At 42.1% G+C, this 13508-nt stretch overlaps 1 protein-coding gene across 11 annotated transcripts in view; it reads left to right on the forward strand.

Annotated features, from left to right (window-relative positions):
• The window catches only part of LOC104585793 (DUF3754 family protein, putative (DUF3754)), a 109857-nt gene that overhangs the window by 43909 nt on the left and 52440 nt on the right, over positions 1 to 13508 (forward strand). For 3 of the 11 annotated variants that reach the window (XR_016081126.1, XR_016081125.1, XM_088896229.1), the window contains exon 1: positions 797 to 2670. The exons of the other annotated variants lie outside the window; for them this stretch is intronic. Coding sequence is in view for 1 of the 3 variants with exons in the window: in XM_088896229.1 (XP_088752355.1) it covers positions 825 to 2670 (1846 nt within the window). In the remaining 2 variants the exon portion in view is untranslated. Of the gene's footprint in view, positions 1 to 796; positions 2671 to 13508 lie in introns of those variants that run through there. 11 annotated transcript variants of the gene reach the window in all.

Genomic DNA, 13508 nt, shown 5'->3' on the forward strand with positions numbered 1-13508 from the left:
GGTATTGTAAGTGAGATAAATCTTGTGACAAGTGTGAGATTGTGGTGTATATTCAGAGGAGACATAATTGAGATGGCTTCAACTGTAGTTGGGAATGACAACAAAACAGGCATCATGCTCTCTTCAGATTATCTAAGTGTTCAAATGACATCCATCAAGTTGAATGCTGAGAACTATGTACCATGGGCAAAATCTGTGGAGGTGTTCTTGAAGGCCAAGAGGAAAGTAAAACATGTGAGGGAGGAGAAACCTTCCACTGATTCTCCTGGGTTCAGTGATTGGGAACAAGATGATGCACAGATAATGACATGGCTTTGGAACAGCATGGAACCAAAGATTAGTGTGAACTTCATGTTCCTAGATACAACCAAAGAGATCTGGGATCATGCTAAAAAGTTGTACTCTGGACAAGACAACAAAACTAGGGTATATCAGTTATACCAAGAGTACTTCAATTTGAAGCAAGGAAGTCAAAGCTTAGAAGAGTATTATGCAAGTTTGAAAAACATCCGCAATGAGCTAAATGTGTATCACCCTCTAACATCAGAAGTCCAGATCCAACGACAACAACGTGAACAACTTGATGTGACTCGGTTTCTTGTGGGCTTGAAGGCTGAGTATGAGCCTGTCAGAGCACAGATATTGGGGGGATCAACTCTCCTTCACTTGAAGAAGTTTTTGCCCGTTTTAAGAGGACACCCATTGAGCCAGTGGAAAATTCTTCCTTCTCTGATAGATCTGGTTTGGTAGTGACTAAAGAGAGTAGTCGTGGAAGTAGAAGTGGTGGTGGCAGTAGTGGTCCTCCAAGCAACCGTGGTGGACACATGTTTAACCGGGCCAGTGGCCGGACTGGAGGCCGTGAGTCAGGGGGATGCCGTGGAAAAGGAAGGGGTAATGCTCAGAGAAAATGTACACATTGTGGCTTAGAGGGGCACATAGTTAATTTCTGCTATGATTTGCATGGTCCACCCAACACTTGGGCTAACCATGTTACATCTAAGAATAGTAGCACAATTACTGAAAGCCAGCAAACTGCACCAACCCCCTCCACACCCACTTGTGCTTCCGGGCAGGAAATGGTGAGTGTACCACGGGCAATATATGAGCAGTTCTTTCAAACATCTCAGCAGAACACAACTACACTTGCCCATTCAGGTATGACTTGTTTAGCTTCCAAAGCCTCACCCTGGATCATTGATTCTGGCGCCTCGGACCATATGTCTGGGACTCCTGATGTATTTTCTTCCCTTTCTCACACCTCCACATCTCAGACAGTTACACTTGCTAATGGTTCTACATCTCCTATTTGTGGTGTTGGTGATGTTGATCTCTCTTCATTGTCTTTAGCATCTGTTTTATATGTTCCTAAGTTCCCTTTTAACCTTATGTCTGTTAGTAGATTAACCAAGTCCTTTAATTGTTTTGTAACCTTCTATCCTTCTTCTTGTGTGTTTCAGGATCTCAAGACGGGGACGAAGATTGGTGGAGGGCTTGAAGCCGGTAGTTTGTATTACCTTGATGGTGGTGGCCCTCCAGTGGCTTTTCAGTCGTCTCTTACTCCTCTCCAATGGCACTGCAGACTTGGTCATCCCTCTCTCAAGGCTTTGAAGCTGCTAGTTCCTTCCTTGAGTCATCTTTCATCATTAGATTGTGAGTCATGTCAGTTGGGAAAACATCATCGAGTCTCATTTAGTCCTAGAACTGATAGTCGTGTCTCAAGTCCTTTTGCTTTAGTTCATTTTGATGTATGGGGTCCAGTTAAAGTGGTATCATACAATGGGTTCAAGTATTTTGTAATCTTTGTTGATGACTTTTCAAGGATGACATGGATCTATCTTATGAAAGACCGTAGTGAATTATTCTCTATTTTTCAGAAATTTCATGCTGAAATACGCACTCAGTTTGGTGTTCATATGAAAATACTTCGCTCCGATAATGCCAAAGAATACATCTCCTCATCATTTCAGCAATACCTAGAACATCATGGAATAATTCATCAAACTTCTTGTGCCTACACCCTGCAACAAAACGGTGTAGCTGAACTGAAAAATAGACATCTTCTTGAAACTGCTTGGTCCTTGATGATCAATATGCATGCCCCAAAGCACTTTTGGAGTGATGCTGTTCTTACATCCTGTTTTTTAATAAATCGGATGCCCATGTCAGTCCTTGGAAGTCAATCCCCTTTCTCCGTGTTGTTCCCCACTTTGTCTCCCTTTCCTCTCACCCCAAGAGTCTTTGGCTGTGTTTGTTTTGTTCAGCACTTGGGGCCTGGCGTAGACAAGCTAGATGCTCGGGCTACGAAGTGTATTTTTCTTTGCTACTCAATGACTCAGAAAGGGTACAAGTGTTATAACCCTAAGTTTCATAAATCGTTTGTGTGCCCTGATGTCACCTTCTTTGAGTCAGTTCCCTTTTTCTCCAATGTCGGGGTCTCTTGTTCTCCCTCTGTGGTTCCTCTTCCTGTTCCGGTTGTGGACCCCCTTCCCGTAGCTCCCACTCCTACTGCAGATGCACATCATATGCCAGTTACTACAGAGAGGCCGCCAATTACTCAAGTGTATACTCGCAGAAGTGCTTCGGCTCTTCCTCCACTTCAGCACCCGCCGACAGATCCTGCTACTGCTTCTTCTCCCTCAGATCTTCATCTCCCTATTACTTTGCGGAAAGGTAAACGTACTTGTACTTCTCATCCCATTTCAGACTATGTTTCCACTGCTCACCTTTTTGCTTCTCATTGCAAGTTTATATCATTACTCTCATCGGTTCTCATTCCCAAGACTGTACAGGAAGCCCTTGCCTCTCCAGGGTGGCGGCAAGCCATGGAAGAAGAACTCTTTGCTCTACAACATAATCATACGTGGGAACTCACCACCCTTTCTCCTAGTAAGCACACTGTTGGGTGTAAATGGGTCTATACAGTGAAGCATATTCCTGATGGCAGTGTGGAACGATTGAAGGCACGGTTAGTGGCCAAGGGCTATTCTCAGTTATATGGTGTGGAGTATATGGAGACATTCTCTCCTGTGGCTAAAATTGGTTCAGTTTGGGTGTTGATCTCATTGGCTACTATGTATGATTGGCCTCTCCTACAACTTGACATCAAAAATGCCTTTCTACATGGTGATCTTGTTGAGGAGGTGTATATGGAGCAACCACTAGGGTTTGTTGCTCACGGGGAGGCTGGTAAGGTGTGCAGGCTCAAAAAGGCAATCTATGGACTGAAACAATCTCCTCGTGCATGGTTCGGCAGGTTCAGTGAAGTGGTGAAGGCCTTTGGGATGAAACGGTGTCAGGTTGATCATTCCGTGTTTAGCTATAACTCAAAAGATGGAAAAATCTTGCTAGTCGTGTATGTGGATGATATTGTCATAACTGGAAGTGACAGCAATGGAATTGACAGGCTGAAAAAATTCTTACAGGACCACTTCAATACGAAAGATCTGGGGAAGCTAAAGTATTTCTTAGGAATAGAAGTTGCGAGGTCAAAACAGGGGATCAACCTATATCAGAGGAAATATGTTCTTGATCTACTTGAAGAAATAGGGTTGTTAGGTGCTAAACCTGCAGAGACTCCTATCGAACTCAATGCCAAGTTAAGTGTGGATGCAGGTGAAGAGTTTGATGATCCTGGAAGATACAGAAGGTTGGTGGGAAAGTTGAACTACCTGACCATTACCCGACCAAATATATCATTTGCTGTCAGTGTGGTGAGTCAGTTTATGCAACATCCCCGGGTTCCTCACTGGGAAGCTGTTCTGAGAATTGTTAGGTACCTAAAGGGTGCTCCAGGTCGTGGTTTGTTATACCAAAAAGGAGGACCTTTTGAGATAGTAGGGTACACAGATGCTGATTGTGCTGGCTCTATATTAGACAGGAGGTCAACCATATGGTATTGTACCTTCCTGGGTGGCAATCTTGTAACTTGGAAGAGCATGAAGCAAACAGTGGTGGCAAGAAGTGGTGCGGAAGCAGAGTACAAGGTATGGCCCTTACCACATGTGAACTAGTATGGCTGAAGAACCTACTACAGGAGATGGGTTTCTCAATTGACAAACCCATGAAACTATACTGTGATAACCAAGATGCTGTTCACATCTCATCAAATCCTGTCTTCCATGAAAGAACTAAACATATTGAGGTGGATTGTCACTTTGTGAGAGAGAAAGTGATAAGTGGGGTAGTAACTACATCTCATGTGAGTTCAGGAAATCAGTGGGCAGATATCTTCACAAAAGGATTGTCTCGGGGAAGAATAGATTACATTTGTAACAACCTGGGACTATATGATATATACTCTCCAGCTTGAGGGGGAGTGTTAGAATGCTCGAGTCAGGGGTATTTTGGTCATTCTGGTGTATCTTATTGAAAGTGAAATGTCTATTGTATCTGAGTTTAAGTTATGTGTCCCATCTTCTATGAGGGACAAAATTGTCTTTCTTGTAACTCATGTTTTTCATGAATAAAAGTCAAGTGGGTCGGCTAGGAGAGTGACTTTTGAACATCCTCTCTTCTAGTCTGGCCGAACACTCTTCTCCTCTTCTTCTTCTTCTTCTTCTTCTTCTTTCTCTTTTCTTTCTTCTCTTTTCTTCTCTACTTTGACCTAGAAACAACTAGGGTTTATTCACAAGGAATAATTGTACTAGGTGGGACGGGATCTGCCCCTGGTGAATCTGATGATGTTGGTGGCGGTATAGTTTCAAGTTGCTCCATAGCTTTTCAACCTGGTTGGCCCTTGTGGTGACGGAGAAAGACATGGAATGGAGGAGGGTCAGGTAGAGGAGGTAGCACTTGAAATTGTTTCTCCTCCACCCTATTCTCCCCCTGAGGAAAAACCGGAAAGAAATGATCACTATATAAGAAAGATTCACCCATAGAAACGTAGTATTTCCGAGAGATAGGATCGAAACAATGGTAACACTTTTGAGAAGAGGGATAGCCCAAGAAGACATAAGGGAGAGCACAAGTGTCAAGTTTACCACGGGTAGGAGACAAGTTTTGAATAAAACAACGACAACCAAACACACGAATGGGAATTGAAAAAAGGGGGGCTTTAGGGAATAGGCGTTGATGAGGGGCCTTGTACCCTAACACCCAAGATGACATACAGTTGATGAGATTGGTAGCACATAACACAACATCCAACCAAAAACGTTTTGGAACATTCATATGGATGAGTAACCCACGAGCCACTTCAAGTAGATGGCGGTCTTTTCTTTCTGCAACACCATTTTGTTGAGGAGTTTTGGCACAAGAACTACGGTGGATAAACCCACACAAAGCAAAGAACTCCCTGAGATCACTGTGGAAGTATTCTTTGGCATTGTCAGACTGGAAAATTTGGATCTCTATCTGAAATTGGGTGAATATCATGTGCTGGAAATCTTTTACAATCTTTGGTACTTCATCCCTGGACTGCATGGGGTACACCCATGTATATCTAGAATAGTCATCAATAAAAGTAATGAAATATATATAGCCAAGCTCAGATGGTAAAGTAACATGGCTCCAAACATCAGAATAAACAATATGGAAAGGAAAATCAGATTTATTATTTCTTGAAGAAAAATGATTTCTACAATGTTTGCTCAACCGACAAGTTTGACATTTGAACTCAGACACTGACATTGATTTAAATAAGTCCCGGAAGTAAGACCTTTAGCGACTCAAAAGATTAATGACCCAAATGACTATGCCATAAGTAAACTTGACTCATACTAGACTGACTCATAGACTCAATGACCGCAAGACTAGCTTTGTTCTCCAGCATGTAGAGACCATCCGCCGTATGATCTTTACCAATCATCTTCCCCGAGTCCAAATCCTGTAGAATACAAGAAGGGAAAAAGGTCATTGAACAATTTAATGAATTTGTAGTGCTACTGACAGAAAACAAGTTTATAGGTAATTCCGGGACATGTAATACATTAGAAAGGGTAAGTCCAAAAGGAAGGGTTATGGTTCCTTGACCAGCTATGGTGGAAAATGAATCACCAGCTAGTCTCACGTTGTCCCTACCAGATAAAAGTTGATAGGACTGAAAACAATTTGACTTACCCGTCATATGATTTGAGGCTCCAGAGTCAATTATCCAAGGGGAGTCGGGTGAATGGGAAGACACATGGAAGGTGTTGAAATAATTTAGTTATTTGTGTTAGGGTCTGTTTGGCTATTTAAAGCATTTTTTTATTTTTCTGTTATTTCTGTTATTGTACTCACTTACAGCAGGGGCACAAGGGTTTTTTCCCTTCTTATTTATGCTGCCCTATATAATATAATAGAAGCTGGCACCGCGAACACTGTTCTATTGCTCCAAACCTTTTCTTCTTCCTTTCTTTCTTCTCCTTTTCTCTCTTCTTCCCTTCTCTTCTCTACTTCCTCATATTTCAATCGGATTTACTGTCAAGATGGTATCAGAGCAAGGCTGTTGAATCTGGGCGACCAAGTTTTTTTCTCTTCAAGTTGCTGAATCTGGGCTGATCAAATCAGATCTGCAACTGGTACAACCCTAAAGTTTTCTTTCTTCTTTTATTTCTTTCCTTGGTTGCATACCAAGTGGAGAACAAATGAATCCAAACCACTGAATGTCGACAGACTTTTGTGAGGGTTATATTTTCGTGTGATCCTGTACCTATGAAAAGGTGACTGTAGGTCATAGATGACCTATTTTCTCTGCTTGTTAGTCTGATTTCATGTGTGTTAGGATCTCTCTTATTGATTAATGCTGTGGTGGAACTTACTGGAAAACCAGTAGGCTGGGACTGTTCTTCATGCAGATCTGAAAATCAGTCTTGTCATAGTTCTTCTTTGGAAATTGGTGCTGTTTTTTGTGCTCAGATTAAGTCCAGAACTGAATTGTTGTGTGTGGAGCTTTTGTCGATACAAGGAGGGATCCTAAGTTGAGAGTTTAGATAAAAAACCTTGTGTTTACCATGTTGTCTGAGAATTCTGCTACTTCAGAGATTTCAGGGAGCCATAATGGAGTGAGTAGGGGAATGGATCTGAATTTCCCCATGGCTGTTATTCCCTTTGATGGTCTGAACTACCTTGAGTGGTCTAGGGGAATAAAACTCTACATCACTGCTAGGGGGAAAATAGGATACATCAATGTGAGAGTGAAGGAACCGAAGAACGGAAGTGCTGAATATGATAGGTGGAACCAAGAGAATAGTATGGTGATGTCATGGCTCTTGGTTTCCATGCTGCCACAGGTAAGGAAGACTTTTATGTGGGCTGAAACTGCTTGTCAGATATGGGAACAAGCAAAGTCTACCTATTTAGAGCAGAGACACTATGCCAAGATATACCAACTGCAAGCTGAATCCTCTACTTGCAAGCAGGGGGAGAGGAGTCTCTCAATGTACTATTCTGATTTGATATCGATATGGAAAGAACTTGATCACTACCAGAATGTGAATTGGAAGTGTGATGAAGATGCAAAGGCGTATAAGTCACTTGTATCTCAGCAACGGGTCTTTGCCTTCCTCCTAGGGATGAGTCCTTCATATGAGTCTATCAGTGTGCAAATCTTGGGTAGTAAATACTTGCCATCAGTTCAGGAGGTGTATGCCTTAGTGCAGTCAGAAGAGAGTAGAAGAAGTGTGATGAATTGTGTAGAGGGGGAGTCAGTTGCCCTAACTGTCTGGGGAAATTCAGATACAAATGTCGGAGGTGCTTTTAAGAAAGGTGACTCTCAGAAGAGAACAAATGATAAGAGTAAACTTTGGTGCACTCACTGCCAGAAGACAAGACACACTAGAGATACATGTTGGGATCTCCATGGAAAACCTAAATGGGCCCAAGATTTGGATAAGAAGTCCACTTGATCAGGGCAAGAAACCAAGTCAACAGAATCAGAAAAAGTATAACTCAGCTAATATGGCGTCGCCAGAGACTAGTCCATTGGTAACTCAGGAGAGGCATTCCAATTCTGACCCTAAGGAAGAAATTATCAACTCCTTTCGTGACCATTTGGAATTGTTTGGTAGGACTCTCCACCAGATGGATTCTGGTCCTACTCCCTCTACCTCTTTCGTGTCTACATCAAGTAACGTTGCCACTGCCTTCCATGTGTCATCTTATACCACTGATTCTCCTTGGGTTATTGACTCTGGAGCCTCAAACCACATAACTGGTAAGTCAAATTTATTTCAGACATATAACCTTCTCTCTGAGAAAGATAAGGTGAGACTAGCTGATTGTTTTTCTCTACCATAGCTGACCAAGGTACCATACCTCTCCCACTCGGCCTTACCCTTTCTGATGTACTGCATGTTCTGAAATTACCTATAAATTTGTTGTCCATTAGTAGTATAACTCACTCCTTGAACTCTTCAGTCACTTTTTTCCGTCTTCATGTGTGTTTCAGGATTTGGCCTCGGGGAAGAAGATTGGAGGAAGCATGGTGGATGGTCTCTATGTGTTGGAGAATAAAACTGGTCTTATGGCTACAGAGTCCATGAGTTTGTCCAGTGAGAGTCAAGTCTATTTATGGCATAGTCATCTTGGTCATTTTTCTTTTGAGTCATTAAAAGTTATGTTCCCAAAGTTGTTTGAGTCCTTGTCAGTGAGTCAGTTATAGTGTCAGACATGTCAATTGAGTAAACATTGTAGAAGTTCTTTACCTTTGAGAAATAAAAGATCTGAATTTTCATTTCATATTGTTTATTCTGATATTTGGGGCCCTGTTACTCTACCCACTGAGGCTGGATATAAGTACTTCATTACCTTGATTGATGATTACTCTAGATACACTTGGGTTTACCCTATGCAATCTAGAGATGTAATGCCAAAAATTGTAAAAGACTTTCAACACATGTTGTTCACTCAGTTCCAAACTGAAATCCATATCTTCAAGTCGGACAATGCGAAGGAATACTTCCATAGTGATCTCACGAAGCTTTTTGCTTCGAGTGGGTCACTTCAACGAGGCTCTTGTGCCAGGACACCCCAACAAAATGGTGTTGCTGAACGAAAGAACCGTCACCTTCTCGAAGTAGCTCGTGGCTTATTAATTTATACGAATGTGCCAAAACGTTTTTGGATGGATGCAGTTTTGTGTTTTACATACATCATCAACCGTATGCCATCTCGGTTACTAGAGTATAAGGCCCCACATCATCTTCTGTTTCCTACAGCTCCGTTGTCCACCATTCCGATGCGTGTTTTTGGGTGTCGTTGCTTTGTCCATAACTTGTCCCCTACTCGAGGTAAGCTTGATCCTCAGGCTATTCCTTGTGTTTTCCTTGGTTACCCTTTATCTCAAAAGGGGTATCATTGCTATGATCCTACCTCTCGCAAGTACTATGTCTCCATTGATGTATCCTTCTTTGAGAATCAACATTTCTTCTCAGTTTCTCCTTAGGGGGAGAGTATGGTTGAGGAGAAACAGGCGGCTCAAACTCAACTACCTCCTTTACCCGATCCTCCTCCATTCCGGGTCTTTCATCGTTGCCATAAAATCCGACAGAGTTCAAGAGCCGTGGAACCTGACACTATGCAACCAACATCATCGGATTCGCCAGAGGCAGATCTATCTCATCATCCAGGTACACTTGCTCCTATTGATATGCCTGTTCCTCTCAGTGTTGATTCCCCTGTCATCAATGATCTTGATGTTCCTATTGCTAAGAGAAAGGGTGTTAGATCTTGTACCACTAATCATCCTATCTCTAATTTTGTGTCCTATGATCACATTTCACCTTCATTCTGTGCATTCCTTTCTTTTGTGGACAGTGTCCCTGTTCCTAAGAATGTGGCAGAAACTTTATCTAAACCTGAATGGACAGATGCAATGCAGGAAGAAATTGATGCATTACACAAAAATGGCACTTGGGAGTTGGTGGATCTTCCTGAAGGGAAGGAACCGGTGGGTTGCAAGTGGGTGTTCACAGTGAAACACAAGGCTGATGGAACTGTTGAAAGGTACAAGGCTAGACTGGTAGCAAGAGGTTTTACACAGGTATATGGAGTGGACTATGCAGAGACTTTTGCTCCATTAGCCAAGATGAACTCTATAAGGATTCTTCTTTCATTGGCAGCAAATCTTGATTGGGAACTTCACCAATTGGACATAAAAAATGCTTTCTTGAATGGTGACTTGGAAGAGGAAGTGTACATGACTCAACCTCCAGGTTTTTGTGCCAAAGGCAGTGAACAAAAGGTGTATAGGTTAAAAAAATCTTTATATGGGTTGAAACAATCACCTCGGGCTTGGTTTAGTAAGTTCCACTTAGCAGTTCAACAGATGAGATTCAAACAATGCCAGTCAGATCACACTCTTTTTGTGAAAAGAGGTGAAGGGAAAATTGCAGCTCTAATTGTGTATGTGGATGACATAGTGATCAAAGGAGATTGGGAGGCTGAAATACGGAGACTAAAAAACTTCTTAGGCACTCAATTTGAGGTGAAAGATCTAGGCCCTTTACGTTATTTCCTTGGAATTGAAGTTGCCTGCTCTCACAAGGGCATCTTTATTTCCCAATGGAAATATGCACTAGATCTACTAGAAGATACAGGCAAGTTGGGGGTAAAACCAATTGACTCACCAATTGAATCTAATCATCAGCTGGGAGACAGTCAGGGAAAGTTTTTGAAAGATGTGAAGAAGTTCTAGAGACTCGTAGGGAGACTCTTGTATTTGTCTATGACCAGGCCTGATATTGCTTATGTAGTGGGTGTCCTTAGTTAGTTCATGCACAATCCTAGGACAACTCACTTTGAAGCTACAGAGAGGATCCTTAGATACCTCAAGAAGTTTCCCGGAGCTGGTTTGTTGTTTCAGAAACATGGTCATTTAAAGGTGGAAGTATATTTTGATGCTGATTGGGTAGGAGCAATTGATGACCGAAAGTCTACCAGTGGGTATTGTGCCTTTGTAGGAGGAAACCTGGTCACATGGAGAAGTAAAAAACAAAGTGTGGTGGCTAGATCTAGTGCTGAAGCAAAATATAGAGCGATGTCTCATGGGGTTGCTGAAATCATGTGGATAAGAAATCTGTTAGGTGAATTGAGTTTTGCAGTGAGCAATCCTATGTCACTCTATTGTGACAATAAAGCTGCCATAAATATTGCTGCTAATCCAGTCCTGCATGATTGGATGAAACACATTGAAGTGGACAAGCATTTTATTAGAGAGAAACTTGTAAATGGAGAAGTGTGTACTCCATATGTCAGTTCAGAAGAACAACTTGTAGATATCTTCACCAAAGGGCTTCATCATGTGCAGCACAATGATTTGTGTGACAAGTGGGCATGATTGACATTTATGCTCCAACTTGAGGGGGAGTGTTGAAATAATTTAGTTATTTGTGTTAGGGTCTGTTTGGCTAGTTAAAGCATTTTTTATTTTCTGTTATTTCTGTTATTGTACTCACTTACAGCGGGGGCACAAGGGTCTTTTCCCTTCTTATTTCTGCCGCCCTATATAATATAATAGAAGCTGGCGCCGCCAACACTGTTCTATTGCTCCAAACCTTTTCTTCTTCCTTTCTTTCTTCTCCTTTTCTCTCTTCTTCCCTTCTCTTCTCTACTTCCTCATATTTCAATCGGATTTATTGCCATGAGAAGGCTGTGGTAGGATTACCATTACCTGAAGTAGATGCAAAAGAAGTTGAGGCAGGAGGAACAAAATCCATTTGATGGATTGCTCTCCCATACAAATCCAAGTGGTCATGGAAAGAATTAATGATATCTTCCCGGGGATCGGCAAATGGAGGGGCGGTCCTGGTGAATAGCAGTAGATGACTGAGGCTCCTGAGAGGCCAAGTTTGCTGTATTAAACCTTCTTTGACTCTGCTGTCCCGACTTCTTATTCTGATCTGATTTCTTACACAACTCTTGGGCCCACCTTAGCTTTCCATGGAGGTCCTAGCAAGTATCTCGGGTATGTCTAGCCTTCTGGTAATGAGTACACCATAACTTATCCTTATCATCCACTCTCTTGGGAGTCACCCTTCTTAAAGGAATTATTGCTTCCTACACCTATACTCCCTTTAGCCACTAAGGCAATCTGCTCCCCCTTGGAGCTATTCATCACACTTTGCCTATTCTCTTCGGACTGTACTAAATCATACACTTCTTGCACTGAAGGAAGATCTTTACTTCCTAATATTTGAACTATCTCGGGTATGTCTAGCCTTCTGGTAATGAGTACACCATAACTTATCCTTATCATCCACTCTCTTGGGAGTCACCCTTCTTAAAGGAATTATTGCTTCCTACACCTATACTCCCTTTAGCCACTAAGGCAATCTGCTCCCCCTTGGAGCTATTCATCACACTTTGCCTATTCTCTTCGGACTGTACTAAATCATACACTTCTTGCACTGAAGGAAGATCTTTACTTCCTAATATTTGAACTCTGAGGTACTCATATACAGGGTTCATCCCCAAGAGGAAGGCAAAGACCTGTTGTTGGGAAACTGTAGAGGAGATGGGCCGAATGTCCCATAGGCTGTCATTCTATGTTATGTATATGTTTTTTCTCTGTAATGGGCCTTATTCTGGGCCCATACTCTTATATACTCTGTTTTGTAATTTCTTGCCCATCCAAGGGCCCCTCTATAATATTTCAAAGATTAAGTTAATAAAATGATTTAGAGTGTTAGAGGGAGGTTAAGTTCGAACCTCTCTTCTCTAACTCTCTCATTGCCGCCAGCTCTCTCCCTCTCTCAACTTCTTAAGCTTCTCTTGTTCTTTTTCTGGTTTTGTATCTAATCTCAAGCTGTTTTAGACTACAAGAGGGCTGTTTTCAACTTGGTATCAGAGCAGGCCAGAACTTGGTGTGACCCTCATGTGGTTCTAGTTCGGCCAACTGCATGAGGAGGTTCTAGGACTGAAAGCTTAAAGTCGTTCGCCTAGTTCTTGGAGGTCATTGGAGGGTGCCCAAGTCTCTACACACTTGGAGAATGGTACAGTGACCAGGAAGAATCAGAGAGCAAGGTGTTCAGCCTGATTTGAAATCAGAGAAAAGGGTGTCGAAGTTATCTCAGAAAGCAAGGTGTTCGGCCTGGTTTGAAGTTCAAATCAGAGATTCTCTTACTATAAGTTTTCTCAGTTTTTGCTGGGTTATTTTCGTTGCTTGGGAGGGCTGTTAAAGCATTCAAAACCCTCCTCCATTCTGCCTTACTGTTGCTGGACTGATTCAACTCAGAAATTTCTGGGTTATTTTGGAGAGCAGTTCGGCTGTTATTGGACTGCCAAGCTGCTGAAACTGATTTGGACTAAGTGATACTAGTCTCAATTTCAGCCCAGCCTTTTTCTTGGACTTATACGGAACACTATTGAAGTGGTTTCTACTAGTTAACAGTAGGCTGTTAACTACTGCACACAAAGTGTTTGACAAAAGGTCTCTTAAGGCCTGTGGACTTTTTCTCTCTCTCTTTAGGACAACGGTTGTTGGGGACCTGGAATACTGTGTTTGGGGGTCTGCTGGTTGTCCCTTGAAGGCTGAAATAGTATTTCTTACTCTAGAAAGAGCTACCACCATGCTGGACTGTCACAGTTAT

The sequence above is a fragment of the Nelumbo nucifera genome, chromosome 1 (genome assembly GCF_055504915.1).
Source record: "Nelumbo nucifera cultivar China Antique chromosome 1, China Antique-T2T, whole genome shotgun sequence".
NCBI classification, from domain to species: domain Eukaryota; kingdom Viridiplantae; phylum Streptophyta; class Magnoliopsida; order Proteales; family Nelumbonaceae; genus Nelumbo; species Nelumbo nucifera.